Source organism: Nomia melanderi, chromosome 11 (assembly GCF_051020985.1).
Source record: "Nomia melanderi isolate GNS246 chromosome 11, iyNomMela1, whole genome shotgun sequence".
Lineage (NCBI taxonomy): Eukaryota > Metazoa > Arthropoda > Insecta > Hymenoptera > Halictidae > Nomia > Nomia melanderi.
In genome coordinates, this window is record NC_135009.1 from 6,927,390 (window position 1) to 6,952,822 (window position 25,433).

The 25,433-nt window shown below is 36.9% G+C and overlaps 3 protein-coding genes across 9 annotated transcripts in view; 2 read left to right on the top strand and 1 right to left on the bottom strand.

The window, feature by feature from the left end:
• The window catches only part of LOC116428856 (sex-regulated protein janus-A), a 105,622-nt gene that overhangs the window by 624 nt on the left and 79,565 nt on the right, over window positions 1-25,433 (top strand). The window lies entirely within an intron of this gene.
• Window positions 1,175-25,433, bottom strand: part of LOC116428855 (arrestin homolog) — a 78,769-nt gene continuing 54,510 nt past the window's right edge. For all 5 annotated transcript variants that reach the window (XM_076371915.1, XM_031981017.2, XM_076371912.1 and 2 more), the window contains 5 exons: window positions 13,906-14,053; window positions 11,810-12,010; window positions 10,540-10,703; window positions 2,999-3,280; window positions 1,175-1,603 (listed from right to left, as the gene is read on the bottom strand). In XM_076371915.1, coding sequence (XP_076228030.1) covers window positions 1,319-1,603; window positions 2,999-3,280; window positions 10,540-10,703; window positions 11,810-12,010; window positions 13,906-14,053 — 1,080 coding nt within the window. In that variant the 3' untranslated portion in view covers window positions 1,175-1,318. The remainder of the gene's footprint in view (window positions 1,604-2,998; window positions 3,281-10,539; window positions 10,704-11,809; window positions 12,011-13,905; window positions 14,054-25,433) is intronic.
• Window positions 22,286-24,794, top strand: LOC143175054 (general transcription factor II-I repeat domain-containing protein 2-like). Its single transcript, XM_076371916.1, has 3 exons — window positions 22,286-22,370; window positions 22,470-22,744; window positions 22,987-24,794. The coding sequence occupies exon 3, from the start codon at window positions 23,274-23,276 to the stop codon at window positions 24,342-24,344; it is 1,071 nt and encodes a 356-aa protein (XP_076228031.1). The 5' UTR covers window positions 22,286-22,370; window positions 22,470-22,744; window positions 22,987-23,273; the 3' UTR covers window positions 24,345-24,794.

Below are 25,433 nucleotides of genomic sequence, written 5' to 3' on the forward strand. Positions count from 1 at the left end.
ATGTTGAAATCAAGGTCCAGTTGTACGCTTGAATAAAATAAAGTCACAACAGGAATTTATATTTTACAGAAAATTTCTGTTTAATAGTAAATCATTTAGAAGCCTTACAGCATTAGGCGACTGTTCCACACATACTCTTATGCAATCACATGCGAATAATTTACTATTTACAGTAATAAAGATACAGTCTGTACAGACACAGTTTGTGCATACACAGTTCAGGCATTCATTAAGATAAAAGATTCCACTGGGTTGCTTTGGAACCTACAAAGTACAATGACTTACTAGGTACTTAAGTTCAATTACACAGAACATTCACATTAGAAGGAATAGAAACCAAGCCTAGAAATACGAGATATTCATCGTCTAAAAAAATAGATTTCAAATCTTTTCCTTGTCGGTTTACAATTGACTCGCAAAGTGTATGCGTATATCTGTGTGTTTGTGTTCAGATGAATACATTATACAGTGCATGATCCTGGGTTGAGAACAATCGGGAGGGCAGTATAACTTTCATCGTAGGAATGTCGTGATTAGGAACTGCATGAGTCGCGTGATGAGTTCTGTTCATTGGCAATAATGGGAATGTCTCTTACATGGTATGGTATCCATCGAAATATACATTTTATAAAGAATAAAGTCCCAACGAATTTTCCCTCTCCCTCATTGACGCGGGAAGGAAAAGCTATACAGGGTGTTTCAAAAATACGTGTCACGGCGTGATTCTAAACCTTTCTTCCGATAGAAAAGGATGTAAGAAAGTGCTTACAAAATTCATTCTCACCTTGAAAAAAGGTGTTACAATTTTATATTATTACATTCTTGCACAAATTTCAATCCTTTTTCCCAGGATGAGTCATGCGACCACTCCTACATCCTTTTTCATCGAATAAAAGCTGTAGAATCACACCCTGGTGGTCGTGACATATATTTTTGAAACATCCTGTACATGCATCTCATCTCCAACTCTTGATAAAATCGCCTAGCATCCGAAAGACACGAATCACAAGAACTGTCCGATCCCTATTCAATTTCCTCCTCGACACCGAACATGATTTTGTTTAGCTCCACCTAAGACTCTACCAAACTTCGTCACCTTTTACAGATTACGGTTAAAAAACGGATCAATCTTTTAAAGTCGTTCTTTCCTTTTTAATTTTTCTCTGGTCCTTTACTAAGAGGCCCTTCTGAAGCAGCACCAAGCCCTGTGTATATTGAATCCCAGCTTGCAGTTCTTGTGGTTCGAGGTCTTCACGTTCCTCGTCGCGCTGTTGCTCCTCGTCGACGATCGTGTCGCATCGCTGGTTTGCACCTGCCCTCAGGTGCTGTCCCCCTCATCGCAGTGTTCTATCAGGTCCACGTCTATATCTCTCAGCTCCTTCGACTTCTCTTTGATGGGTTCCAGCTTGCTGCCCTTATATCTGTGACCGTTGTCCTCGTGTCTCTCCAAACATTCTTCAGCGCCCGTCTTCCCTGAAAGTTTGCCCGGCTCTCTGATCGGTGATGGGAAGCCGATCAGGTCCGGGTCTGTGTTGCTGTGCATTAATGTGAACGGCAGCTTCAGGGACACCTCCCCGCCCATCCCCGAGATTAGCAGCTTCACCTGTGGAAAATCATCGCGTGAATCGAATTAATCGAGTCAGGGTACGCTATTCTTAGCCCTGGACATAGGGGTTCAGTTAGGCTACCCTGTCCACAGCTTTCTGCGATGGTGTTTAGTCTTACGGCAGTTTGCGTTGATTTTAGTGCTATAACTTTTTAGTTGGTTCGTGGAACTATAGTACGATGAGTCGAGTGGTGTGAAATAAATGTTGCTTTATTAGTTATGTTTTGTAGATAGAGATACTACAAAATTCACTGAATCTCGAAATATGAAACGTTTTATAACCTTTTGAAGATGAATGTCGCCGTGTTGACATCGTATGTAGTATACAAAGTTAAAAAATAAATAAATTAGCTATTTAAATAACAAAATATTGGTACATAGTTTTTGCCTTTTCTGATATTCAAAAGTTTAACGAATAATTTAGCAATTTTTGGCGGAGGTTCCGAATGTTTTAAAAAAATCTTCATCGGCTAAGAGGGATTATTGATGGAACAGAATGGAAGTCTGTTACGTAAAGATGTAATCCAGTTTTCCAGGAACTTCCAGCACGATAACATTTACATCGCGATTCATTAACATTATGAGTTCGCGTTTTATTGTGTAATGGGTACCTGATCGCCAGCATCAGATAAGCGTTTGGCAACGGACACACCTGGCACAGTGGCTACAGCTTCTGTGTCTGTGAGCTAATACCTCGGCTCGTTAACGAACACGGTAGCATTATAAAATAAGAGTCGGGTTTCCCGGCAACCGGACATTATAACCGAACAAAGCGACTCATGGAACAACTCTTAAATCACGTTTATTCCTGCGGGGTTGCGAAAGAACAGAGTTTACTGAAGAAAAAGGAAGAATTGTAAAGAGAGTAGTCGCTGACTGACTTGGTATAAAGGCCAGGGAGATAAATCTTGCACTTTATCCTATTGTTCCCAGAAAAATAGCTGTCCATTTAGATCTTGGAAATTATAGTTTCAGAAGCAAACAATTAAAATACATATTCGTGCATCAATTGAAATCGACGTAAACATTTACTAAATAATATTTATAAGATTTCGTACACGTTAAATTGACCTAGCGTTAACCCCTATCCCTATAATATATTTCTTAACCATGATTGATACAATTACTTTATCATTAATAACATAATTTATTAGGAGAAGAAAGAATTTTAATGTTTCTTCTATGTTTATGTTTACTCCAAAGGTTAACGATTGATAATAGAAAAGTAATATTTAATTTATAATTGAAGAAAATGAATAACACTTAGATTTATCAAATTCAGTTGAAAATTTTCATCACGAGTTTGACACGATATTGTAGGTCAAGGGGTTAATAATAGATGCATGCCAGTGTTAACGTTAGTTTTTGAGCACACTTGACTCTCTGTATTACCTTTACATAATAAGACACGTATATCGCGAAAACGTTCCTGTCGTCTGGCCCGTTTCCAGGGCACACGACTGTCGAGGCCAGAGTCGCACCCGCCTTCGTGTAACTGTCCTCCAACGCGATCCAGTTTTTTGTCGACCCTTTGATAGGTCTGAGCGTGTAGTTTCTTTTCATCGAAGCTCCTGGCCCTACCGGGCAACCCTCCTGCGACGACAACATGGCCACCACGTTCTTGAACTTTCCGTTGCTGAACATGCACACATCCACGTGTTGCACGATGAAAACCTGTCCACGTGAAAAGAAAATTGTTATTGTATTATGCCAGTGTTTTAAACGATCGTTACAGTATTCGCCGCTTAGTAAACGCGGATGAGGAACTTTCTTGTGACTATTAGGGAGGTAGATGTCCTAACAATGTTCACTGTAATACACAGAGCTACCGCGACTTTCCATTTTTTCTTAACCACTTAGGGACACAGTCTGAGTTTACTCTTAGCAGTCCTATGTCGAGTCAGACTCGACATTTGATTTTATTGCAGCGCCTACTTATTTTAACAACTTTTTATGTATTTATTTGTAGTACCACAATTGTGCCCTTTAAAAGTACCATTTTAATGATTTCCAAATATTCTGGACTAAATAATTAGAGTGTCATATTAAGCTGTAATTGAATTAAATAACGTCGATGTAAACCTCAAAAGGAAGTTAAGAGTTATAAATATTAATCTAGTTAGGTTTATAATATTCACACGTTAAGGGGTACGAAGATCTTGACCGTTTTTCCGTAGAGTTTTTCTTTTGTAGCAAAGAAAAGCAGGATTAATTATTCATTATTTAGTGTTACAATCCTTGCATTACAGTATTATCAACTTAGTTACGTTATTAAATATTTTCATTCGACATCGGTTATTTTGCATGCTACGATTGTTTTCAAGCAATTCAGAAGCGTCGGTCATCGGTGACGGACATGGCGCTTAACGTGTTAATCTGTCTGTTTAACACTAAACTGCCGAGCAGTTGAATTGACTTTCCGACATTTGTCTATAGAAACTGCACCTATTGAGATTTTCATTGATTCACAATTCAGCTTACGTAGTGCTAAAACAATTTCTCTAACAATTTCCCAGAGAAACAACTGTTATCTTTGTAATAATTACAAATGGAAGAAATCAGGAATGGGTTACTTCGACCCGTCTGGTAGTTGAAGTGTTAACACGTTCCGTGCCACGTGTACCATATATGATACACGCCAATTTTTGTAAGAAAATATTTTTAATATACACGGTCACGGATAGCGGTATACGTTACAAAGCAGTGAAAACATAAAGAAACAATATCAAAATACATAAAAATGACCAAAAACTTTATTTTATTGAAAATTATATTATATATAATTATATTTAATAATATTACTATTATTCTATTGAAAAAATCGATACTGTTCATAAGCAAAATATAACCGAAGTTCCCGTGGCACGGAACATGTTAATATATAAACATTGACGTACATGTTATATAAATTCTAACCTATTTCTTATATAAACATTAATCTATTCATCATATAAACACTAATCTATTTACTACGTAAACGTTAATTTACGATCTAACAGATTACAAAAACAGGTGATATTTCGGTGGGCAACCGCAAGACAGCAAGCGGCTAATCGTGAGTTAGCCCTGTGTCGCAGTACGGTGAGAACGAGTCGGGAGCAAGACGCGTCTATTAAACGGCTAGTCGGCTATTTGCCCAGAGAGCAAACGCGATCGTTTGCAAACGCGGGACCATAGCACACTGGGTCGCGTGTCAGTCTGTTTGCCTAGCTGTCGGAACAAAGTTAACGGCGTTCGCGTATTTGCAACTCGTACGCGCGCACCGTGTATGTAACGTACAATACGTGCTCACGTCGTATATCGAGCCCGTCCGTTCCCGTTTTCAAACAATGATCGCCACGCTCGCTAATGAACTGTACCGCAAAGGCAATCGGGGCGGACGGCGATCGCTTTATACGACCGAGCCTCTTTTCTGTCGCGAACTCGCGTTGCCCCTTTTACACCTAGGCCGCCTTACTCTTGCTATTCTCCCCTTACCCATCCTGTACGTATTCTTCAGCTGAAATTATCGCACTTACTTAACACTATCAGCACTGTTTTCTTCTTTCTTTCTGATGGGCAATTCGCTTGGAAGCTTTTGCCCTGGAAATCCTCTATCTGACTACATAGTTTGGTTTCGCCCCTGGTTTCTGAGCTTTATCTAACTAGCACCTTTTCATGAAAATCGAACAGTTAATTTTTGTAAATATTTTTTCAAGTATAATCCAATGTGAGTCTGAAATATTTCCAGTACTTTTCAAATGTAAATGTTGCATAGAATTTGAAGATTTGTGGAACTGAGTTCATCATAGCTTATGCTTCAGCTATATATACAGTTATATGTAGTTTTATTACTATGAATACTAATATAGTTATATTACTACAAACACTAGTACAGTTTCATTATTACAAACAGTATTTACTACAGAACTTACTGCAACTATAAGCCACAACTATACAGTGAAACCTTCAAAGGTTAAAAGCTTCATTTGCATTGAACCTTTAAACATGAAACACACAAGCTAAAGATCCCTTGCTCTTCGTTAACTCCCTAACACTAGGTGTATCTTTTTCACGAATATCCCCACGTTCCCCGTGAAGCTGCCGCGTTAATCAGTTTTTCCTTCGCGGGGAGACCGGGTCGGCGCAGAAGTCATTTGAAGTTAATCGAATGCAGCAGACGGCGAAAGGGCCACGCGTTCCATTAGCGAGACTCTACGGACTCCTCAAAGCTTTTCGCTTATTAGGTAGATCGAGAGACGCACCGGGAAGCTACTCGAGCATTCTCTGCCCTTTCCTCCCTGGTATCTTCTTCTTGTTACCGATATCCCGCATCTTAACGACAGTCTTATAAACTTTCGCGCGACTTGTCCTTCTGCCCACGCTTCCACGTGGTTCTCGGCATCCTAGTCGATCACGTTAGGGTATTTGCATTTCGCTTCGTGGTTTTCCACGATGCAAACGATCTTTTCATTTAAATCGCGACGATGTACGCTTCTGAGGGATAGATTTTCTGATGGGTACCTAATTCAGGTCTTTGCTTAGAGGATTTAAGAGAATTCTCTGGGAATATCAGATAACAGCGTTCGAGAAATCATTTTCGGTTTGAGTGCTGGGAGGATCAACTGAGAGAAGTTGGAAAGTAGTTTCGTAGAAGGAGTGCTGGTTTGATTAGTCGAAGTGGAAAGGTGATTAGGCTTTAGCGTTGTTATTCCTTATGCTTGCCAAATACATAGCCACCAACTTCAATTGGTAAATGACTTTCACATTCATTGGTCGTTTTACAGTTTGTGAATTGATTAGAAATGAAATGATTTGACTAACCTATGATCACATTAAACCATCAGACTTTGAACTTATTACATTCTTCTTTTTTTCTAGTATATTAGTAAGATCACTAGTTTCATATCAGACGTAACTAAGACGTAACTTTTTCTCTATTCGCACACTTTAACCCTTTGCTGTATGCTTTCCAAGTACTTATGTAGCCATCAACTTCAATCCTTCGTCTTATGTCTGTCAAGTATATAGCCACCGAGTGCAACCTCTTGTCTCACAGTTTGCCCTGTGCCTACATTCACAAAAATTTTTTTATTGCTAATGATTTTCGATTTGTTCACATATGAACGCATTAAAGGTATGTTCCTAACCGTGCTCCCTCGTTAACGTGACCCGTACTTGGTCAAAGTTGAACCAAAACATTTACGACACCTACTTCGAGCACGATTCGCAGCCGGATTAGACGCGCTCGCGTGTCCCGCGAATGCGATTCGGTTTAATGTGTTCCTAGTTGCAGATGTTACGTGTTTCCGAGCTCTTCGCCAGCTAATATGGGTCATTATACATTGTTTTCGGTGTGTCGAGAACTTTCATGGTAATTCCCTTCACTGTTGACGTCACGTTTCGAGTAATCCCGTTTACGTTTCACCCTGCGCGCTTCGAATTCTAATCACTTCTATTTTCCGTACAATTACTCCGCATTATTGTGTGTGGTCTATTCAATGCGATTTATAATTCATAGAATCGTTGTTGGGAACAATGTAAATAATCTTTTTTATTAATTATATTGAAAATTGTGTAATAGGTATCTTCTTTTACGAATTATATTAGGAATAGTATAATGTATTATTTTCACTAATTGCATTGAAAATAGTGTAATATATTATTTTACTAATTATACTGAAAATACTATAATATGTTCTTTCATTAATTATATAGTGAACAATGTAATATATTATTTTGCTAATTATATTGAAAATACTATAATATAATCTAAAGTAACGTTAACGTTCATTCGGGTTTTAAAGAGAGATAATTCGAATGAAGAAGGGAATTAGCCGTAGCGGGCCGTCTGCGGTCAGATGCAACAGGCGCCGCATATCTTTGCGAGTTCCGCTGTGCATACAGATCGAACGGCTCGATGTGAAGTTCGAAGAGATACCCTGGGACTTAACGTTCCGAGATTTCCATTTGGAAATAAAACGATTTCACAGAGTTCCTTCCTTTATCCTTTCATTTACTTCTTTGAATAGTTTATACATCTCGTTTGAATCGCTTTGTAATTCATTCAATGGTCGTCCTACAATTTGACAATTGTTTAGAAATGAAATTATTTGACTAACCCTGCGATCAAATCTATCTATTATGTACATTCTTCTTTCTTTATAGAATTATGACGTACTCTTTTCTCTGAATATGTTTCAAAATTTAACGAAAAGCCTCCAGTAGTCGTTAATCACATACACAATTCTTATTCTATTAACCCTTTGCACTCGAGAGGCGATTCTCAGTCGCCACTTGATTCAATACAGCAAAACTATGAAGCTTAATATTGAATGTTAACGCTAAAACTATCAGACGGGTCAAAATGATCCATTCCTATTTATTCATTTAGCAATTATTAAAAAGACAACAGATGTTTCTCTGAGTAATTATTAAAGAAATTGATTTAGCAATACGCGAATTGAATTATAAATCAATTGAAGTCTCAATAGATAGATGCACTCTTGAAGTTTCTGTAGAGGAATTTGAAAGAGTCAGTTCAATTGTTCGGTAGTTTTAGTGTTAAACCTTGTATAGTGCAACGCTATGTGAAATATCGAAATGAAACAGTTTTGTTCCTTAATTTATGTATGAATTACCGTTAAGTTAGTACCAAAAAACACCGTCTATATCTCATTAGAAACTGTTGAATATCTCTACTGGGTAACTTTCGAGTGTAAGGGGTTAACAATGTTTCAATTAGACAGACAATCCTAGGAAGCATCGTTACAGAATCCCTTATTTTCCCCCATTTTGCCCCGTAATTGATTCTTCTGTCCAACGGAGCCACTTAAATCAATTTATCGCGCTCGTTAAAAGCTGCCGTTCCCGCTCGATTTCGTCTGCATTCCCGTCGTTGTTTCCTCGAATTATTTTTACCGCGTCGCATTAAATTTGCCCGTAAAATCGTATGGATTTCACAAGTTACGAGAACAACGGTGGCTGTAAATATTACGCCGTCGTACGCTTACGACGTCCCGCGAAGTAGAACAGCTCGCCACTTGGTCGGACGGTTGCAGTAGAATCTACGGTTACGGCCGTTACCGATTCTACGTTTTATCGATACCGTTAAGCTTCCGGATCCCCGGGTAACGGGTTCGAATCATCGACGCGCGCCGTTCATGTTTATTTTATGATAACCATATCGCGGATTTTTATTGCCATATAGGAAATTCAAAAGTTTGAACCGTCATCTAAAACATCTAACGTGTAGTACTTTTTACAATGTTTGTTCGATATAGCCGTTTTCTATCGTAATTCTATTATTCTGATTATGTTCTTAAGCATTTGAATTTTAGAAAGATAAAATGTTAAGCGTAGAAATGAATTTTTGAAACAGAATCATCTATTTAGAGATGAACTTTTATAGATTTTAACTTTTCAGACTTTCTAGATTTCACGATCCTCGAAACTCTCATTACTTTCGACGATCATCTTTTACGCGTGAATTAGGATTTCCAAATGATAAGGAAACGTTTACACTTGAAATAGATTTATAACACTGACAAAATATTGAGTTAATCTCTAAACCTAACGTAAAGTTTCATAATAAATCAATTTCTAACTAGATCTAAAGATACCAAATGGATTCCTAAATCCAACGAAGGAGAACGAAAGAGCAGAAATAAATTTCCAGAAATTCTTCGGAAACGAATGAATATCTTACACGATTCTTATTTCTCTTTGTCGAGTTGTCTTTGAATATAGAATCACCCGTAGTTAGTATCGCGAATCAGAAATGAACCAACTAAAAAACTACAGTCATAATATTCGTTTCGCGTCAGAAGTTCAGGCCGGATGAATAATTAAACAGTCTACTGGAAGGTGTAGCTCTTCCCACACCCAGTTAAACTTTCATTCGAATGAAGTCCATTTCTGCGACGTTATCGCCGCGCAAGCAGTAACAACGAAAGCCGATGGACAGCCGGCCGATGAATCGATCAAATATGAACCGGTGGATCAGACGCGTCCGGACGGTTAGTTCGAAATTGCACCGCGAGACGCAAAGTCCGGCAGACTGTGAACAAACCCCGAAAATTCGACTATACACATAATGAAAATTGAAGGTTATCAATCTGTTGCCATACAATCCCGGCTGTGCAAAGTGATTTTTATTTCAAAAATTAATAAGTGATAACCACTGTTTAGCACGATCGAAGATTATTTTATAGACTAATGTAGCATGTAGATCTGATTTCATATATTTTTGCAAATAAATTCCGTTTCTCTATTTATATAACATTGGAATCGATACGCAAAGTATCCAGTCATTTAAAAAACTTCATAATATTCCTATAATGTAAAAAAAATATAACCGCCATATGTTTAGGACTATTCCTTACAACTTTTGTATGAAGCAGTTTTTTGTATTACTCATACTGTTTAAGTTACTGAATTTTCTGCAGAAAACGTGCGTTTGGCCACCTGTGGACAAAATCCGAAAATTCGACTGTTCACATAAAGAAAATTAAGAGTTGACAATGTGTTTAATAATGCCTGCTATACAAACAAAATTTTATTTCACAAATAACAGTTTTGTGTGAATAAATTCCGTTTCTCTATTTATATAACATTGAAATCGAAACGCAATGTATCCATTGTTATTTGATAAACTTTATAATATCCCTATAATGTAAAAAAATATAACCACCCTATGTTTAGATCTATTCGTTAGAACTTTTGTCTGAAGCAGTTTTGTGTATCACTCACAGTTGTTAAGTTATTGAATTATGTCCAAAAAACGGGAGTTTGATTGCACTGTGCGACGTGTCGATCGACGGAAGAGGGAGAGAAGGGAAGAGGGAAGCACGTGGGGCGTCGAAAGAGACGTCTCGAGGGGATGAAAATATTTCCGTCCCGAAGGTCTTCGAATCGCACGGCGGATCCGTTTTCCAATAAAAGACGCTTCTCACCTTGATCCTTCTCACCGACTTTCTGCTGTTGTTGTTCACGTGAATCTGGACCACGATCGAATCCCCGTGGGCGTAGATCGCGCGGTCCAGCTTCCCCTCTAAACCAACACGACCGTCGCCGAATAAGAAGGGTTTCTCCACTGCCGCGTGTGATCCGCTGTTTTCTGCGATCGAGACATATTTTTCACGAATCTTATTCCTCTATCGTGATACTTAACCCTTAACGGTCAAGAGCTTTCTTTGTAATACTCGCCCATAAGACGTTATATTGCGGTAAATATTTTTTGTCAGTGCATGATCAACAAACCAATGGTGTAATAAGTTGCCATATTTGATAAAGAAAACTACAGCAATGATAAATTAATGAAATGAAAACTAAATTCTTTTCATGTCCCCGTAGCGGGGCCTTTCGGCCGTTACGGGTTAACTATCTATCAGTGATATGTAGTCTAACAGAATTGCAACCGGCAGATTTTTCGCGTTTCTGATACTCATTGCCGTTGAAAATGAAGGGAACCTTAAGCTAATTACCGGAAATTTATGAAGTTAACACTAGATTTACGAAACGCGTCAGTTTCACGTATATTAAATTTTATAAACACTACTTGGTAAATGTTTACAACTTTGGCTGATGTAATAGCACCAGTATGTTCTTCAATCATGTATCTTTAAATTTTTAACTTTCTGACGTAAAGATTCAACTGTATGAACATCAATTTTTCCAGAAAGCAGTAGAATGAACCGTACAACAAATGCCCGTAAACCTAGTTTTAAAGCAGGGACGAAATCTAAAAAAATTGTTTTGTAGTAGTAGCCTTGTAGCGAATTGTTGTTTAGAATAAAGAACTTCCTGTTAAAGAAGTCGCAAATGGAAAGGATAGTTAATATAAGATTATAAAAGATTATTAAGAAGGATAAAATATTTTGGAAGTTATTATATTTGAGAAGACGTGAATTCAGCGGTTGTGGCCTGTTAAGTAAATAGGCGTACTTAAATTACGGTAGATGCAATCGCATCAATGGGGATTGTTCCTTATGAAAGTTACAGTGGAGATAGATTTTCATGGAAAATAGATACTTGAGTGGTATATTTAACAGTTCTGAATAACTAGTAACCTGGAAGACTAGTTAGACGTCAGAAATGCTAGATGATGTCTTTGAAATCTAGGGTCTAGAGTCTAAATAGTCTCAAGTCTCTATCGTTCAAGGTTAAAAATCTTCAAAAGATCTTTCAGAATAAAAATGAGCATACGAATAGATGTGAATTTACCTTCATCCTCAATGATCTCGTTCTCCGCGAACGTTACTCTAGTCTTACACGGCTGATTCCTCGATTCCGCGGACGGACTCTCCGACACCGGCACGCTGTACACTGTGGTAGCTGGCAGTGGTGGCCTCATGGTACGTTGGATTACTCGGATGCCCATTCTGACGGTCGTTTTTCGTTGCAGCTTCTCATCTGCTCGTTCAGCTTTAACGTAACAGGTTGCAACATAAATACATAACTTGTATTTACTAACACGGCGAATGCTGAGCGGTTTCACGGAGCAAAATACACGAAACGAAAGAAAATACAATATCAAAGTATTTGATTGAATTATGTTATCATTGCTGCACGGTTATCTTGCTAAACGCCATCGCTTTATGTTGCATTATTTCTAATACGGAGAAGTTTTTAAATAATCATCAATTAATTCAGTGAATTATAATAATTCGATTTGGTTGAGGGTCACCGGTGACCCACCACGACATTCAACGTATTAAGGACCATATTAACCCATTTGCATCTTCGCTTTAACCAGTTAACTGCGTTCGACGTGTATACACGTCATCTTAAAACGCAAAATAGTACGAATTTTTTCAACGATAAATTATTCATTCTTTCAGATAAATGTGTAATTCTTCTTCATTTTGCATTAGCTTTTCGTTAGAATATTTTATAGATGCATTTGTATACACTTTATTATTTCATTTTATTGCGCGCACAATGAGAGATTTTTCAAATTACATTTCACAATTAACTGGTTAAATAATAAGCTTATTTTGTAAATCAGAGATGCTCAACTGAAAGTCCTTCAAGCTTTTGATTGAAATTAATCTGACCGATTGATATAGCCGAGTAACGCATAGACAACTAAAAGTACTTGTGTACAACATTCCGCTCTTGATGATTATCATATTAAACACTCGGTAGTCCTAGCATTAAGTTTTATTCTATTTCATAAACACGACTTGCAAAGTAAACATTACAAGCATGAAGGCTCCTAGCGAAACGTATGCTGGTAGCGGGCGTGTTAATATTTCATTAGTTCTGAGAGTGTTTCGACATCGACCGCGTTATTTACGAAACACGCCAGTTTGTTCTATCCTACGTTTCGCGAGAAAGCGGTGGGAGGGTGGGAGAAAGGGGATGATTTAATTTACCGCGCGCTAATGTAATACGTCGGCCCCGGGGATCGCTAAACCGAGAATTTTAAGCCGAGGAACTGCGCGAGGTTCGACTAGACACCGACATCGGTCACAAATTAGTCGTGGCCCGGATAGAATACGCAATCAGCATGTCTCGCGGCTGCTGTTCTAGCTCTCCGCTAAGTAAATTCCGAAAATTGATGTTAATATAATCATTTGGTGAGCGCGAATCCTATCGAACTAGGATTCGTGTCTGCGATTCCTTTGATTCCGTGCTGCAAAGCATTCTTTTTCCGCGTGGGTGATTCTGTTTACTCTTCCTTTTGAGACTCGAGTTACTGATATTTTTATACATTGTACTATTGTATTATACTATGAGTATATAGAGATTAATTCATGATATACTTTATCTCCTTCAAGAATTCCATTACTTTTTCGAAGATCATATTGCTTGGTCGTCAAGTCACAAATTAGGCGCTCTTAACTCATTTCCTTTTATGGGGCTTATATAGGAAATGAATAAAAAATATATTTTGTATTTGTTTTCTTGGAAAGTTCATAAAGTGTTAATACTTTTGAATATTGAAATGCTACTATATCAAAAGAAAAATTGTAAAAACGAAATTTGTTAGGAATTGGGTTAAGATTCAAAGGAGGACTTTCAAAAAAGTCTCTCTAACATTTAGCCGATTAAACAAAATGAAGTTGACATTTGACCAAATTGAACTTTGGAATACAAGCTCGGAACCCTCCTTTCAAAAGTAAACAAAATGTCTAGCTGGCGCTGAGTTTGTGTAACAATAGAAATTCGATAAAAATGCCGTGGGAAGGATCAGAGTAAAAGGGATGATCGTTCGAATTGGATCGGAGAAGGGTGGAACAGAAGGGGATTAAAGTTTCTTCGAAACGTAATGGCGTGAAAAAAGTGGCTGTCATCATCGCATTCGTTTTACTCACCGACATAAGCCCGAACGTCGTAACTGGTCCCTATTGGGGCACCATTGTATTCCTTTGCCGGGACCAATTGTACCGAGGGCGGAGCTAACGGCGTGATCTCCATGGTGAACGCGTGAGCATTGGGGCCTAGTCTCCTTACCAACGCCTCCTGTGAAACCAATAGCGATCATTCTTAAATCTCTAACCTTTTAACCTCTAGCTCTATAATATTATGTTAGAATTGCAATGAAAATTTATAACTAAATTTGTCAAACCAAAATGTCATTTTCATTTTTTGAATGTGTAACTATTAGTATTGTTAATTAAATATTACTATTATGAATCGAATATTACTATTATGAATTAAATGTTACTGTTATGAATTAAAGGTTACTGTTATAAATTAAAGGTTACTGTTATGAATTAAAGGTTACTATTATGAATTTAATGTCACTATTATAATTTAAATGTTACTATTATGAATTAAAGGTTACTATTATTAATTAAATATTACTATTGTAGTATCTAGAATATTTAGTATAGGTTAAAGTATTGTAAGATGAATGGTTTGTTGTGCGTGCGTAAGGGCGACCAGGTCGTATTGGGACGGACCGGCGCTGGGATGTTTGGAAAATAGTGTGATTGTGTTTAGAAAATCTCGAGTGGCTGAAAGAATACGAGGAAGAGTGTCTGGAACTGAGCGACTGGACCGTGAGAAAAGCGTGTACGTGACTGCATGAATTTTGACTGTGGACGAAAGATGCGAGTGAGAAGGGTGTAAGGGTGACAAAGACAGAGCGAATGGGGGTGTATGTTAAAAGCGAGTGGGAATGCGTGCGAGAAGGACATTTTGGTGAGAGACAGCGGAGAACAGTTTTGTGCGTGATAGAGAGTCGTGTGTTGGTCTTCGTGGTATTAAGTTGTATTTTTACGTGTTGTCCATATTGTTTCTTTATCTCATTAAATACATATATATTGTTTCCTAATTCTCTTTTTACTGAAGATCCACCTTTTCAATATCTAATAATAATAGTCCTCACTATAAACTTGGGGGCTCGTCCGGGATCACTATACTATTATTATTAATCGTTAACTTATAGTAAGCAGAGAGGTAAAATAAGTATCATAGGTCAAGGGTATATAAGTAGCTTCATCAACTACTGTTTTGAAACATATTATAGGACAGAAGGTTAATTGAGAATTACGAATTAAATTAAATTTCCTTTCGTAATAGTTCTTCCTTTTCCCTGTTTATCCGATAAATAATTTTTGTGTTTCGTCGAACCATAATGTCTGTGCTATTACAGACAGAGAATTACTATCTTAGAAGGAGAAGTTAATTAGACATTGGTTTCTTCTCTTAAGGATCTTACTAAGTAAACTAATATTAACACTGATAGACTGTTGAATTCTTATATACATTTCTCCAATCCAGATTCTATGCGCTTATGCATAAATGAATAAAATCCACAATGTGCTAATTAATATATGCTTTTCCTCGACAATCACTCGATTCCCATTTATCAGCGTATGAATGCGTATAGCTTTCGGATAATGTTCAATGAGTCCCAGTCGCCTCATTAATCGGCGAACGAATAGACGTGAAAGGGAAAAAACGACGGGGCAGCCTGGAACCGATCCAATTCACTGGGATAAATACTCACACGGGTTCATGAAGGCATTTAAAATATAGAGGAAATCATTAATTTAATAAAATCATTCTTTTAGAATCTCCTTTAATCTAAATTGTTAGTCGCCCAATTAAATCAGATGATCGTGGTTCTACTGTATATCATATTTATCTATTTATCTATTGGAGATAGAGAAAAGCATTTATTAGAAAAATATTTAGCTATTTATTTAATTAGATACTTATCCTATAGTACAATATAGACTCTACATTGTAGACTTCATAATATAGATATTATGGACTCTATAGTATTCGAACAACATTGATTTATTTATTTATTAGGCAGTATTCCTACATTACAATATAGCCTCTATATTGTAGACTTTATAATATTGATATTATAGACTCAATAATATTAGAATGACATTTATCTATTTATTCATTAGACATTAGGCCTATATTGCAATGTAGACTATTTATTTATTAGGCATTAAGCCTATCTTACAATATACAGTCTATAACGTAATATAGGTCTAATGCCTAATAAATAAATAGCTAAATATTGTTCTAATATTATAGAATTTATAATATCTATATTATAAAGTCGTCTGCAGAAAGAATTTTAGAAAGAATACAAATATAAATATAAATGCAAGTGCAAGTGCAATTGCCAGTGTAAATACAAATACAAGTGCAGATTCGGGAAGAATGTAAACTTCAGTCAAAATTTACGAATAATGCATGAAGTTATATGTATCTCACGTATCAGACTCGCAACCGCATCGAATGGAAATACAGAATTCGAGATACTTTCATGGATCAGTGTATATCTCCGCCGGCGTCGCCTTAATCCCGGATTGGTCGCGTTAATAAACTACCTGCTGGAGCTAATTCTCGAACCGTATAACGCGGCAACACCTGGGCTTTATGATTTTATACCGAGAGAGATCCGACTGGGAGATTATTTTGTTCGCCGGCGCGAAATGCGGCTCGCGCCTCGGTCTCGTTAATTGCTTCGTTACTAGAGGACAAATCGATTTCTACGAGTTCGCGTCGCCGATTAACACATTCGAGACCGGCAACGTAGTCTTACGTCATTTGAAATTCTTTAACTGAATACTCGTGACGTAGGTCCGCGTCATTTTCAATTGTTTTAGCAGAATTATATTATATTATATATATATGATAGATCTGTTGAAAGTGGACTAAGTCATATGTTTTTAGTTCCAAGGTATTTCAAGGTTTTAAGGCGTTTGAATAAATTAGAAAATTTATTAATTGAAAGATACTTTTGAAAGATAAGAATTTATCATGACTGTGTAATGTTGTGTGACATTTATAAGGAAATATGATTTTTCATGCTTGAGATCATTTACGCCACCTTCAAAATTAAAGACACAGCTGTAGACTTTTGGAAATTAAATGCGCCTGAGATGTGTTAAATTCGTCGCGCGATGAATCAATGGGGAACGCTCGAAATTAGTGGTGTTTCATCAACAGCGTTCCGTTCGATGCGATACGTGCCTAGAAATGTTTTCTTTCTGTTAATCTTAGCAGAACAATATTTTTTTTGCTGTTCTATTTGGAAGTTTTCTGTGAAAGAAACTAGACGAAAAGATATTGAACAGAGAGTTCTTTGTTTTAGGTACTTCGTTGAGCTATTGTCTCGTGAACGGCTTTTTAAATCATTTAACTGAATTTTTCAGTATTAACGGTGACTACAAACGCATATTAAAATTTTCCACGGAAAGTTATATTATTAAATAATTTTCTCTTTATGAATTTGTCAGCTTGTAGGATCCTTTATATATTCATATAACTTTTCGACGATAAATGTGAACATATTGGCTGCATCAGGGTTTCATATTTAGAATCGAAAGTTGCGATAAATGCGTTTAATTATTTCAATAACGGAAGACTGATGGTAGCAGTAGTTCTCTCATTTATTAGCGTTTAAGGTTTCGATATTTAATTCGCTTTTCTGTGAAGATCTTTCATATTTTTCATATTTTCAATATTTTAATAGTTTTAAAATTCACAAAATTCCAGCATTTCTAATATCATTTTATATTCTAATACTCAATGAGCTTGTAATATTTTAAGATTAATATATTATAATCTTCCCATGATAAAGTGATGTTCTATCGTCAAACATATCGATTGAACACATTTCACATTTACGATCAAGACACCTGGAAAGAAAAGCTTAATCGATTTTAAGAGACGATAGGCATCCCGCTGACGGAAGGAAAATCGTTGGACCGACGTGTTCCTCCCGCGTCATGAATAATGTCGCGCGTCACGGCTCGGATTTCCACGGCGAAAAAGTCTGTCACGGTATTGTCGTGCCACACGAGTCGGTGGTGTTTACGAGCGCCGTCGTTTCGACGTTTTCGAGCGAATGAATATACCGTTGCGGAGGCCGCATGTATTAATTCGCGTTCGGCGTTTGCTCGACATTGCACCGTCATCGGGCTTTTCTAATTAACGGACTTAAACGTCAAGGGAACGCGGGAAGTCAATATACACCGGACGCTTGCCAGAGAGCTGCTTTATCCCTTCGAGCGACTCAAAATCCGACGAAAATCGCGTGTCGATCAACCGTAACCGATCCAAATTAATGAGAAGCTGTCAGTTCTGAGCTGGAGCTTTGTTGAAATGAAACTCGTGGCGAAAGTTTTCGCCTCGATTCGTTCAGTTGATACGAAACAATGAATTGTTTTGCTGTCGACGATATTATTTTTATTTGAGAATCAATGGATTGGTACAACTCAAATGTTGGAATTAGTCAGCCAGTAAAACTCAGAAATCTAGAATTAGCTAATCAGTAAAGTTCAAAAACAGAAATTAGTGAATTAGTAAAATTAAGAAATCTCGAATTAGCCAATTAATACAATTCGAAAGGTGAAATTAGTCAATTAATAATATTCCGAAGTTAGACTTAGTCAATTAATAATATTCTAAAGCAAGAATTAGTAACTTGATAATATTCCAAAGCTAGAATTGCACAATTAGAAACATTCAAAAGCTGTAAGTAGTCAATCAGTAAAATTCAAAAACTGCAATTAATCGATCAATAAAATTCGAAAGATGGATTTAGTCGCTTTAATCCGTAAAACACCCGGTCGACGCTTTTCGAAGAATCCGAACAGCTTCTACGCCTTTTCGCCGTTCAGTTATCTCGCGTCAAAGCGTTTTCAGACCAGATTCCTACTCTATTTCCCTCAGTACGGCTTCTCCCTGGTTTTTTCCGCGGACCGCCTTCATGCCGCGGATTATCCTCTTTCTCTTTCTCTTCCTTTTTTTTTCTTCGCCGCATGCATGATTGATGAGCTACGTAACGCCTTTCAAGCTTTATCGCATTGGCTCCCTTTGAAACACACCGCGGAGTCGTAATGTTCGTAGTCCACCGTGAAGCGACATTATCACGGCCGTTCGAGTGGGACCGTTCTGCTTCAACCGCTCGAGCGTGATCGCGATCTCTCGTGCTCGTTATTTTACGATAGTTCATTAGCGTGAACACACGCCACCGTTCGTAATTGTTGGAACGTTTGAGCCGGTCGTGGAGAATCGAAGCTGGGCTAGCCATGTATCGAACTTCTTGCTGATTTAACATTGCATTGTCTATTTATGGAGTAAACATGAATAGCGTTCATAGAAAAATAGTTAACATATCAGTGTATTACAGCTAACGAAGAGCTTAATTATGAAGTTAGGATACTAGTATATTGATTTTGTCACTACTGCTACATTGTATTATATCCTTTCACAGTGAATATCTATAGAGAACTATAAAAAAAATAATTAGTATGAATGCAGTTGATGAGAAGCTAGTAATTATACAGCTGGGATAGTAAAATATTGATTTTATCACTACCACAACGTTGTATTTTAACTTTTCAAAGTGAATATTTATAGAAAACTATAAAAAAATAATGAATACGTCAATAGCGTCAATAAAAAAACTATTCATTACACAGTTAGAATAGTAACATATAGAGTCTATTGCTATTGTAGCGTTGCATTTGAATCTTTCATTATAACCATCGACTGTATTTACGGAAGAATAACCTATACATCAATAATAGTAATAGAACACGGACATTTCACTGCGTATCGAATACAAATTCAATATCGTTGTCATTTTATAATGATCAACAATAGTATACCTACGCGCCCGTTACTCTTCATTTATTCTTCCATTTTCAGTCTCACTTGCGTGAAACACGAACGTATTATCCTCACCGAGATGTTATCTAAAGACTCTTTTCTATCTCGAATTTTCCGTCGGACGCACGGCAGACGGAGAATCTTTTATTTTCCGTTTCCCAGACACCCGGATCACGTAATCAGCTACCGTGATATTCGACTCGTGGTCCCCGAAAATCCTGCACCTGCTTTTCCGTCCCGTGGAGCATCGTAATTTCCCGTCCCGCGAGATTTTCTTCCTCGTTGCCCATCGATCTTGTATCCCACGAACCAAGCGTGTTCTCGTATGTAACTCTATGTCTGGTACAAGCAACCGTGTTCCCGGGATTACCTCCGTTTCATGCTAAAGAATGAAAAATTAAGTGGTGGACTTAGAAACGTTTCCCATTAGTTTCTTGCGGCGATTCCCTAGTAGAACTTTGTTGGCGTTTGTCGACGTAAAGTTAAATAATAGTCGGATGAAGAGGAGAAATAACTTTCTGTTTGAAAAGTAGGGGAGAATTGCTTTTTAACGTGCCTAGGGTAATGCAAGGCTTTTTTTCGATCCAGTGGAAAATGGAAAATCGTGGGTGATCGTGCAAATTGTGCGAGGCATTAATGAAACGTTGGAAGGTTATTATGAGAATTCTTAGTGGGAAGAGTTAATTGAAATTTTGAAATCGACGTTCAAATTTTTGTACTGGTTTAAATATAATGTAGGTATCTACATTTTTAAATGTCTACATACAATCTGTGATATCTATTGGATTTTATTGTAATTTTAATTTTTATAAATTTAATATCTTCAGTAATAACATTTTTGTATTAGAATTTGTCACTATTGATACAATATTATGTGATATTGTATTTTTGTAATAGTTACATAATAATATTTATATTTTGGTGATGCTATATTTTTGGCAATGAAGTATAATATTTTTATGAATATTCTGTTCAAAGGAAAACCATCATTTAATAATGTTCGAATAATTTTCGCATAAGACACTTAACTAGTTCCAAGAACTGCAATATATTTTCTTAAGGGGATCACGAGAATAAAAAGTTATGGATCACCGCGGTCCGAACGAGCTAAGGCTCTCTACTTCGCGAGCCTATTTCCGCGGTTTTTTTATTCGCTTCCTAAGAGACCGGGTGATCCAGAAAGTCCCCGAGGCGGAACCAAATGATGATCGATGACCAGCTCTAATAAAAGAGCTGGCTGCACGTAATGACTTTCCGTTCTTCTACCCCTGATATACAAACCGTTCCCTTTGCAGGCAACCAATGAAACCCCTGCCGGAAATGGCGATCGTGCGGAAGTAATTTCCATAAAAATTCTGATTATTCTTCCCTTTTTCTCTTTTCTCAATCGAATTTTTGTCTCGATACCACGTGAAATGGAAAAATAAGCATGTTCCTTTCGATAACAGCGTGATTCGCGTGATTAGGTACTTCAAAGATCAGTGTTTTATGTTTGAAGCTTCTTTGTTGGATGAGTGAAGGATGGAGTGTGGAGTTTTGTGTATTTACGGGATATCTGAAAGTGCAGAATAATATTGAGTGCTTATAATGTGGTAAGAGATGTGGGCTATACAAAGTGTAGTGCTTTTTGTAAGATTTATATTGTTTTAGTTATTAAGTTTATGCTTGTATTATTATTCTTATTTTTATTATTATTTCCCTATTATTCCATTTCTCTAATTGTATCCCTGGAAGCAGGTCTGTCCAACAGGCCGTTTCGCGGGCAAGGGCAGCCTGTTGCCCGCGGACAGAGCTGTGGGCAAAGACACGGGCATTGCTTGCGCGGAGTGGGGCAAATACTTTTGTGTTAGTGGAGTATGCTCGTGTCTGCGATCTTAACTATTTGCGGTGGCAACGAATTCAGTAACTCGGCAGGATCTCGCATGAAGAATTTTGTCTTCACTTATTATATACAGATATGTACACTAATTTTGTACAAAGTGGTACATTTTAAAACAACCTGGAATACGTAATCCAATAAGGCTATCGATGTGTACAATATGTCGTCGGCAAATTTGGAACAAAAACGTCACGACGTGCATAGTCCGTTGCAGTGAACCTGACGCTTTCGTCTGATTGGTCAGATTCGAAGACACACGAGTTTCCCACACAGATTTTCGCTTCTGGTACATCATTCGCGGACGCGCTCACGTATAGCAATTGAGTCGCGCGATAAAGAGCGCGAAAAACCGTTCCGGACTCGCAATTGGATTTCTCGGAGCGACTGTATCCGCTCCTATGACGTCACGAGTGCCAAGTTTGCTGCAACGGACGGTACTATTGAGGCGTTCCGAAGTAACACGTTGCAAATTTAATTTGTTTTTTTAGGGTCTTAGAATATCTCAATCTTTTCGAAACGCACGTATTACAGAGGAAACTGTAATGAATCGATTACAAATTTTTTCTGCTAGCTCGCAGGATGTTTAAATATTGTCTTATTCATATGGTACTGTAAATTCAATTAATTCGGTAATTATACACAGCTCTCTGGCAATTATGCACAGGCGATAATAATGTTTGATGAGTAATTATACATAATCGCTGAGGAATATAGGATGATTTTTGGCAGAGTCGTGTCAAACAGTCTGTTGTCGCATCAATTGAATACGAGTTCAGAATGCGACGACTTACAGCGTAGTCTCGTTAGGTCTGGTATCATTTGGATCCGAGTTCAGAAAGCGATAGCTTAAAGCGTAGTCGACAAATTACAATACAGCGCAGTTAACTACAGCATTTTACATTGTAGATGCGCCCACGCCTAGTGACTCTAAGCGGGCAGCTAAAAGCCCAGCCACGTACTTTAAAAATTCGTGGGAGGCGGAATAATTTTGCACAATTCGTGGTGATAGTGTTCAGTGTCTGGTGTGCAAGAAATTGCTGAATCAAGTGAAAAAGTATAATGTTGAACGACACTACAAAAGCTACCACGAGAGCGAACTCGGGTCATGTGCACCTGAAGAGAGGCAGGAAATGCTTCAGCAATTGAAAATGAAGCTCTTCGAAGAAACAGAGGATAACGAAGTAAGTAACTTTCATTATGACCACTTAGTAAGCTTCCTGGTGTACCTCTTCAACGGCGCGTCTTCATTTGGAACAGCAGTTTTTACGCTTTAGGAATTTTTTTTTTAAATCTGGTAGCTACTGTCATACTATTTAAGCTATATTATCTATTTTTTTAAATGTCAAAATATATAAAAATGTAGGAGTTACTCGTTGCTAAAGTAGCATAAAGCATAGTGTTCCATTTTTTCTCTTTCTTACAGGATGAACAGACTATCCAGTCCGAAGACTTGTTAGAAGCAAGTTATAGAATAGCGTACGATATAGGGAGGAGTTAATTTCCGTTTTCGGTGGGTGAGTTGGTGAAATTCGGCATAGTGACCGCTGCGAAGTATATATTTCGGGGGGATTTAGAAAAAGCAGAGGCACTCAGCCTCTCGAAGAATACAATTCCACAAATTTTATTGCATACTCGATTGCATTAAACCAGAGTACACATATAACAGGCGCACCGAATTTAGCAATCTTCATTCGCGGTGTTGATGAAAAAATGAACGCAGTGGAGGAGCTGTTAAATTTCTGCGAAATGAAAGGTACCACAGGAGAGGATATAATGTCATGCGTCGAAAAAATAGTCGATCAGTACAAACTACCTTGGAACAATCTTATTTCAGTTGCCACCGACGGAGCACCGTCAATGGTGGGCCGAAATTTTGGTTTCATCTGTAGACTGCAAAACAAATTAAAATGTTTAACTATTCCCCACGGCATAATACCGATACATTGCATGATACACAAACAAAATTTATTCGCGAAAAGTGTGAAATTCGAGGCCGTAATGTCGGTAGTTGTACGCGTAATCAATTTTTTAAGGAACCATGAATTACAGCTGGCGCAGCTGAGACCGTTTCTGAAAGAATTAAATAGCGAAAATGGTGAACTGCCTTATTTTACGGAAATTCAGTGGCTTAGTCGAGGGAAAGCAGTAGAAAGATTTTTTATGTTTCGGAAGGAAATACGTTTATCTATGGAGCAGACGGGTAATCCAGTTCCTGAACTTGAAAACAGTAATTGGATGAAAGATCTAGCCTTTTTGGCAGACTTAATAACTCATTTGAACGCTCTAAACATCAAAATGCAAGGCAAAGACAAAACCATCATAGATTTATTCGACGTGGTTACGGCATTTAAAATCAAACTGAATCTTTGGGTAAATGATTTAGAATTCGGAAATACACAAGATTTCCCGAAATTAAATTCCGTATCCAATGATGGCACTTACGAGCATTATTTGAGCGTGCTCAGAAATTTGAATGATGAATTTTCAAATCATTTTAAAGAATTACTCTCTTTAGAAATCGACTTTGATATACTTTCGGCACCATTTGCAGCAGATTATCGAACAGCTCTTGCGCATTTGCGAATGGAGTTGATCGATTTAACATGCAATAGGGCTCTAAAACTGAAATCCAGCGATTTAAGTGTGTTAAAATTTTATCAGATTTTACCGAGAAACGAGTATCCCGTAAAAAATAATATCTGTATTCGGTTCTACGTATCCTTTCAAGCAAATCTTTTCTGCAATGAAGCTCACCAAATTGAAAATAAGAAGTTCGCTTAGCAATCAAAATGCTAAGTGCACACTCGTCTTGTACACTTTTAAATCGTTTGTACCAAAAATCAAATCATTGGTTGATCAAAAGAAGAAACGAAAACGAAGACTCAGCGGTGTGAGTGACGTAACGTATGACAAAAACGCAGATGACTGAAACTAATTTCGACGACCACTTTGTACTCTTATAAATTACTGTCTTACCTAAAATACGCGAAACACGAACATCAATTTTTCTAGGAATAATGGAATAATCGATACAATAAATGTCCGTAAATCTAGTGTTAATGTTTTACCTTTATATTGTATAATATTATAATTTCATAGTATTTGATTTTTAGATTAGCTATTATTTCTCCTGTGGTACCTTTCATTTCGTAAAAATCTATCAATTCCACTGCTACGTTCATTTTCATGTGAACATTGCACATAAAAATAGTTAGGTATTCCCATTTATGTGAGACAGTCACTATATTCATTCTGTATTGTATTATATATTATATATTGTATATTGTATATTGTATATTGTACATATTAATTTTGTATTTTTTTACTTATGAAACTTTTTGTTATATATATTAATTTTGTATTGTACATATTGATTGTGTAAATTTTTACAATAAATTCTATGAAATATTTATTCTAGTATTTATATTTTATTCATAATAGTAGTGATATTATCCTAATGTTATTCTATTATTCTAATCGTCCAACCTTTTAGTATTTTAGTATTTTAGTATTTTAGTATTTTAGTATTTTAGTATTTTAGTATTTTAGTATTTTAGTATTTTAGTATTTTAGTATTGTAATATTGTAATATTGTAATATTGTAATATTGTAATATTCTAATATTGTAGTATTATAATATTTTAATATTTTAATATTCTAATATTCTAATATTCTAATATTCTAATATTTTAATATTCTAATATTCTAATATTCTAATATTCTAATATTCTAATATAATAATTTAATTCAATATCACCCCTGCAGCCCTCAACATCACATCACTTCCCTCGTGTATCCATCCCTCATATTTCCATTAAAAATCACAATCGAATTCATAATAACCAAAGATCTTTCTTTACTTATCCCAAC

Coding starts and splice junctions, on each gene's coding strand:
- LOC143175054 (XM_076371916.1), top strand. CDS start 23,274: ATGAACGCAGTGGAGGAGCTGTTAAATTTCTGCGAAATGAAAGGTACC.